At 47.7% G+C, this 6,991-nt stretch overlaps 2 protein-coding genes across 2 annotated transcripts; both read left to right on the forward strand.

The window, feature by feature from the left end:
- Positions 1 to 1,202: 1,202 nt before the first annotated feature.
- On the forward strand, positions 1,203 to 3,220 carry LOC144712612 (uncharacterized). The gene is made up of 2 exons (XM_078586862.1): positions 1,203 to 1,633; positions 1,712 to 3,220. The coding sequence occupies exon 2, from the start codon at positions 1,875 to 1,877 to the stop codon at positions 3,165 to 3,167; it is 1,293 nt and encodes a 430-aa protein (XP_078442988.1). The 5' UTR covers positions 1,203 to 1,633; positions 1,712 to 1,874; the 3' UTR covers positions 3,168 to 3,220.
- A 749-nt stretch (positions 3,221 to 3,969) lies between these two features.
- On the forward strand, positions 3,970 to 6,216 carry LOC144712613 (transcription factor bHLH130-like). The gene is made up of 7 exons (XM_078586863.1): positions 3,970 to 4,183; positions 4,284 to 4,766; positions 4,894 to 5,207; positions 5,302 to 5,466; positions 5,538 to 5,603; positions 5,679 to 5,747; positions 5,839 to 6,216. Exons 2-7 carry the CDS (start codon positions 4,319 to 4,321, stop codon positions 5,890 to 5,892), a joined length of 1,116 nt encoding a protein of 371 aa, XP_078442989.1. The 5' UTR covers positions 3,970 to 4,183; positions 4,284 to 4,318; the 3' UTR covers positions 5,893 to 6,216.
- The last annotated feature ends 775 nt before the right edge of the window (positions 6,217 to 6,991 follow it).

Genomic DNA, 6,991 nt, shown 5'->3' on the forward strand with positions numbered 1-6,991 from the left:
GACTTCCTAATGCACAGTCAGTACGATCCACCCTCGAGTTTGGCGCTCGGAAAGACATGATCACATGAAAAACGGCCAGCTGATAAACTAGATGCGCTGTCTTTTGCGCAATTGAAAGCTTATTAAGGATACGCCATAATCTGGTCTCTATAATTCTCATCGTAATATTCTAGTGAAAGGGCAGAAATAGGGACTGAACCGGATTCAAAGAACACATTTATAAAGGAAGGCGTTACTAGATGCCCCATGATCCGTGGCAGACTTGGCGATTAATCCCAACAGCCGCTCGTGTTCATTACGATACAGTGCTGGGACAGATTTTAAATATCCGGGCAGCTTGCGATCATGTTAGCAACCCGAAGAGACTCGAGTACAGGTCAGGGATATGTTTTTAATGCGCGTCCTTTCCTCCGATTTTATCGGGACACTCTTCGCTCCCGTGATCTCGAGGGCCAATAGCAACAAACCCCTCTTATCTTTCTTTCGCCACTCTATATCTGTCTCTTTTCCTTCTCCCTCTCCCCCTCTCTCTCTCTTTCCCTTCCTCTATTATTTCTCTCTCCTTGTCTGTTTTCCATCTTTTTCTATCTTCCCCCTCTGTTTCCCTTCTCTCTCTTTCATTCTCTCAATATTCCTTCTCTCTCCCACTCTCTTTTCCTTTTCTCTCTTCCCCTCTCTAAAGTCTAAACCTTCTCTATCTCTCTCCCCATCCCTCTCTATATTCCTTCTCTCTTCTCCTTCTTTCTCTCTCTTGCCCCTCTGTTTCCTTCTCTCTCCCCTCTCCCTCTCTCTATTCCTTCTCTCCCATTATCTTTTCCTTCTCTCACACTCCCCCTCCCTCTCCCTCTCCCTCTTACTCTCTTCTCCTTCTTACTCTCTCTCTCTTGCCCCTCTGTTTTCCTTCTCTCTCTCCCTCTCCCTCTTCTTCTCCCTATTCCTTCATCTCTCCGTCTCTCTTTTTCCTCTCTCTATTCCTTTTCTTTACCCTCCCTCTTTTTCTCTCTTTCCCCCTGTTATTCTTATCTCTATCTCTGTGGGGCAAGTATAACTGGCCAGCATGGCCGGGGCATCCTCACTGGCATGGACCTAATCGTCTTGATCATATTCAGGGCCCCCCGGAGAGAGACAGCTGAATTATTCAGAACCGTAGCAGACTCCCGAGTTACGACTCACAAGTCATAAGGTAGGGCCTGAGTGCAAGCCGCGTCGCAACTTTTCAGTATGAACACGCTGGCGGCTGGCCTCTTAACTGGGCGGCTATTGTCCCAAAAGACTGCTCTGGCGTGCAAGTAATTGCGCCATAAATTCTCTACACTGAAAGATACTGGGAAAATACCCAGAATCAGTTTTGTTGAGGTGAAACCGCGGTGACCTCGTTCTCTCCTGCATGAAAAATTTAAGGGAGGGACTGTCGAAGAAGAGAGGATATCTTTTAGCTTCTGATCGACGGCTGCGACTACCACAATTATAATTAGTATGCCAGGCATGAGTGTACGGTGAACAGAGTTGTTTCAGGGGAAGTATCGGTGGAAACCCCATGGAAGAGGCGTACGTGACTGGCTGCGTCTGCGGCTGAAGGTTCGCTGTTACAGCGAACGATCAACTGCAAGGAATCTCAACTCTGTAGCGAAAAGTGAGTATTCAAGTGATTCCTCATCTTCTGTTCGGCTTCGCAGATTGAATGCGGCTGATGCCGCCAATGCCCTTTCAGTTTCAGGCCGAGTTAATTGGAGGAAAATGACTGGGAAGATGTTTGGCTGCCTCATCTTTCGACGTCCCCTTTATTGGTGGCCAGCTTAACTAATTCCCGTAGTTAGGCCCAACTGAAGAATTGAATACCTGCTTATATCCCTTCTTCTCCCGTTCGTTTCCCCATGGCGAGGTCAGTCGAGGTCAGTAGAGGTCGGTTGGATATCGAAATCTTTCCGTCTATTAATTATCCGTCTTTCCCTCTCTCCCTCTCTCTCTCTCTCCCTTTCTCTTCCTCGTTCTCTCCCTCTCTCTCTCTCCCGTTCTCTTCCTCGTTCTCTCTCTCTCTCCCGTTCTCTTCCTCGTTCTCTCTCTCTCTCCCTTTCTCTTCCTCGTTTTCTCTCTCTCTCCCTTTCTCTTCCTCGTTCTCTCTCTCTCTCTCTCCCTTTCTCTTCCTCATTATCTGTCTCTCTCCCTTTCTCTTCCTCGTTCTCCCTCTCTCTCCCCTTTTCCCTTCCTCGTTCTCTCTCTCTCTCTCTCTCTCTCCCCCTTTTTCTTCCTTGTTCTCTGTCTCTCTCCCTTTCTCTTCCTCGTTCTCCCTCTCTCTCCCGTTCTCTTCCTCGTTCTCTCTCTCTCCCTTTCTCTTCCTCCTCTCTCTCTCTCTGTCCCTTTCTCTTCCTCGTTCTCTCTCTCTCAATTACTCTTCCTCATTCTCTCACTCTCCCTTTCTCTTCCTTGCTCTCTCTCTCTCTCTCCCTTACTCTTCCTCATTCTCTCACTCTCCCTTTCTCTTCCTTGCTCTCTCTCTCTCTCTCTCTCCCTCTCTCTTCCTCTCTCTCTCTCTCTCTCTCTCTCTCTCTCTCTCTCTCTCTCTCTCTCTCTCTCTCTCGCCCCTTCTTCCTTGTTCTTTCTCTCCCATTCGCTTCCTCCTCTCTCTGTTTGTCTCTTTTGTTGGTTCTCTCTCTCTCTCTTTCTCTCCCATTCTCTTCATCTTCATCTTTCTCTTTGTCTCTTTCGTTTTCCCTCTCTCTCTCTCCCTTCCTCTTCTTCTTTCTCTGTCTCTTTTGTTTGCTCTCTCTCTCTCACCCTTCTCCTCCTCTTCTTCTCTCTCTTTGTCCCTTTCGTTTGCACTTTCTCTCTCTCTCTCTGTCACCCTTATCTCCCTTTCTCTCTTTTTTTCTGCTCTTTCTCCCTTCTCTCTTACCTTTTCTCTGCCCCCCCTCTCCCCTTCTCTCCCTTATCCTCTCGCTCTCTCTCTCCCTTTCTCTCTCTCTCCTTCTCTCTCTCTCTCTCTCTCTCTCTCTCTCTCTCTCTCTCTCTCTTTCTGTTCTGGCCCTTTCTCTCTCTCTCTCAGTGTCTCATTCTTACCCTCCTCTCCCTCTGTCCCCCGTATCTCTCCTTCGCTCTATCTCTCAATTATTTCATTTCTTATTTTTCTCTACCGAGTTGTGAAATATAAGGAAGGAAAGAGAGAATAAGATGGGAGCTGAGTCATCTTTCTCAGGTTTTGATACGGACACAAACTTTTTGCTAGAGATCCGGTGTACATAAACTTGTAGACAATATCATCTTCCCTGGAACAACGCCTTCGTGTCTGAATTCTTCTAAATTTTCAAGGTGGGTTGAGTCCCACAATCCCTAATTCGAAAGAAGAAGAAAAAATGGAAACAACCTTTTGTGCTTACCGAGATGTTAACTTCATTACCCACCAATTAGAGAGATAAATATTGCGACAAAGGGAGAGGCACATTAGATAGATAGATGATAGATAGATAGATAGATAGATAGATAGATAGATAGATAGATAGATAGATAGATAGATAGATAGATAGAAAGATAGATAGATAGATAGATAGATAGAGAGATAGAGATGGAGAAAGAAATATGGATATTGAGACAGAGATTAAAGTAGAGAAATACAGAGAGAGAGTTAGAGATGGACAGATATATATACGTAGTGAGAGAAAGAGGTTGGTCGGTAGTAATGGAAGATACCATTCGATGGAGCATCTGATCTCCACGGACGAGGGCGAGATCAGGTTAATCCAAGGCCGGACGGTGAGTAATTGATGGCATGAATTGATGTATCGTTATCGAAAGAGGGCATTTGTGGGAGTCCCCGGAATCAAATTGGGGTAGTCCCGTCTGCCTCTATTTGGTTTGTTTATTCCATGCTCCCCACCCTCGTTTCCGGATCTCTCTTTTTTTCGCCAAACCGCTTTTGGTTGGCCCGCCGCAAGGAGAGATAGAGGGAGAACGGACTATAAAACGGGTAAGGTGCTTCTCAGTAAGACAGATGAGAGAACTTTTCCAGGGGAGAAATTCTGCTCTTTCTCGTTCATGCTCAATAGCCGGACGTTTCAGAGTCTTCGGCTAACCGTTTGAAAGACTATTCGTCTCCAGAAGTTTCCCACCAGCAAGGTTAAAGCGGCGGCGAGACTTCCTTTTCAACGGCGAGGCCATTGGAATCGGTGGCTGGGAACCTCTTTACTGGGTCTAATCTCTACTTCTTGATACAATACAATCAAATCTTCAAGAATCCTTCAGCGCATGGCGTTGCCAGGCATAAATTGGATGATCGATCTGTTTTGTAGACAGCGAGAAAAGAGGTGAGTAGAAGGGGGAAGCGATGTACGCTTCTCACGCTGCCATGAAGGATCTCAACATGCCGTTCTCGACAGAACCTTTCAAGCTGGCAAAGGATGAAGCCGTTGCCAGTCCCCATTATCAGCAGCAACAACAGCATCAACAGCAGTCGTCCAGCGGCTTGTTGCGGTATCGCTCAGCGCCGAGCTCTTTGCTTGGGGAAATGTGCGAAGACATGCTTCCCCAGCGGTCCTCTGGCCCAGAGACAGAGTCCTTGCTTCTTAAATTCATGTCTCCTCCACTTCGAGATAATATGGAGGCGAAGCCTTCTACTACCAGTAGCGCTACAAGAAGTGCGCAGTACATGAACATGGTTGGTCAAGAAGCGACGGCTGCTTTTCAACAGCCAAGCGACGGCGGCTTTTCAGCTCTACTCCGGCATAGCAGTTCTCCCCCCGATCTTTTCTCTCACCCTGATGTCAACAACAACGGTAAATCCATCTTCAGCTGGATCCCAGTTCGTGATTCAGTCGAGCTAGGTTATATAATTGATAAGATTAGCATAGGGTTTTTCCTTAGTCTGCGGTTGAATAATCTTAGGCGTTTTCTACTTTGCAGGGTATGAATCAATAAGGAGTATGAGTGGATTCAGGCTGGCAAGCGATTCAACGGATGAGCCCAGAGGACGATTGAAGGGTCAGATTAGCTTCACGGTGCGGCCATCTCCTTCGTCAGCTCTTATGCCTCAGATTCCAGAGATACGTCGGGAAAGCTTGGGAGAGACTAGCGTTGACGCAGTCGGTAGGCGGCAGAGCAGTGACACTGGCCGAAGCTTCTTCCCTGGCTTCCCAGTCGCATCCTGGGAAGACCCATCTCTTCTCTCCCATAGTTTTGTAAATCTCAAGAGAACCAGCAATTATTTGGAACCTCAGGTAGCCCCCTTTTCGCTCTTTATCCCTTAGCGTGGAAAAGCTGATTCAAAAAATATGGACTATCTTTTCTTATCGTCTTCTACGCTGCCGCTAGAATGATGAAGATGTTAGAAGCAGTTTCTCCGGTTTGAGCCCTCATTTCAGCTTGCCGAAGACTACGCCGGACATGGGGGGCCTCCTCCAATTTCAGGATTCCGCCCCCTGCAAGATCCGAGCAAAAAGGGGATGCGCAACCCACCCAAGGAGCATCGCAGAGAGGGTAATTCTCCGTCGTTTCTAGCTTTATTTGATTGTCCGCCTATTTATTTTTCCGGGAAATTGTTGACTCAGGAAAGGAGAACAAGGATAAGCGAGCGAATGAGGAAGCTCCAGGAACTCGTCCCGAACATGGACAAGGTACAGAGCGCGATAATCGAGAGCAGCGATTGCAAGAAGATGTCTTTGTCTAATCGTCAAATGTGTACTTGGCAGCAAACGAACACCGCCGATATGCTGGAACTAGCCTTGGAATATATCAAGAATCTCCAGAAGCAGGTCAAGGTAGGGGACATCGAACTTTTAGGCGACTGTGCTAAACGGTGGTTTTACGGCCGGCCCCGGCCTAATTTGCTCTTACTTGCGTCTACTGCAGGGCTTATCTGAGAGCAGGGCCAGCTGCACCTGCTACAGCAAGCAGAAACCCTAGATCAGAGCGACCCTCTGGCCTCTCACAGCAGGAGAACTCAAAGCATCGACAAGCGGGACCTAGAACTCGAGATTTCCTGCCGAGGAGATTCGGCGCTGTAAAACTGAGCTCTAAACTGCGCATTCGCCCTGGACGAGAAGTCATGACGGTTCGGGACGGGTCTCGTCCTTCTCCTTGTCCAGAGTTTTTTCGTCCTGTCCCGACATCGTCCTGGACGAACTATTTACGGAATTTTAGTTCACCGAATCACTATCCATACCTCTTTGGATGGTTTGTTGCGCTGAAACTTCTCTATTTACGTATGATTTGGGTAGAATTTGCCTCTATCGTCTCCTCTATTGTTCGGGGTCAGGAACGGGGCGAATTAACCGTCCCGTTAACCGAAGAGCGATAACCCTGAGGCGGCGAACTGTTGCCTTTACCCCTCTTCCATATTACAAACGTCACCGTACCTTTCCAACATTGGGAAAGCTTGTAGTGGAAAAGACGATCTTTCCACCATATTATTATTTTGTGCCGGCCCAAAGGTAGAACGCTAGGTTTCTAAGTTAAGAGCGCGATCGATTGTCCAGGAAGATGACGATAAGACGGATCAAGAGTGGCGTCTTCTTTGTCAGGAATTTTTTTCGTCCCGTCCCCCATAATCTATCCATACCAATCTGGATGAAGTCGTGAGATAAAGCTGCTGAACCTTGGCCATTGGCTGGGAAGAATTCGCTGATAATGATAGATCCTCCTCCCTATCGTTCAAAGTCTGGATCCGGACGAAATACCCGTCCCGTCCTTGTTCACAAGTTTAATCTCGGCCTCGTCTTCACCGCCATTAAACTTCGGGCAGAGCGCCTCTGTAGATCTTCCGGGCATGAAATCTGAGTTCGGGATAGATAGATTGAGAGAGACAGATAGATAGAAAAAGTGAGAGACGGTAGATCTGCCTTCAGTACGCGCTCGGTTTTCTGAACGAGGCCCCAAGTCCTCGCTTTTTCTACATTTGGGAGGCACCTCACCACGTTTCTGGGAGCAGGGACCCGAGCTGTCAGGCCAATCGCCTTGATCTTCGACGTGGGGACCGAGCTGACTCCCCCGACAAGGACCCGAT

The sequence above is a fragment of the Wolffia australiana genome, chromosome 15 (assembly GCF_029677425.1).
Source record: "Wolffia australiana isolate 7733 chromosome 15, ASM2967742v1".
Lineage (NCBI taxonomy): Eukaryota > Viridiplantae > Streptophyta > Magnoliopsida > Alismatales > Araceae > Wolffia > Wolffia australiana.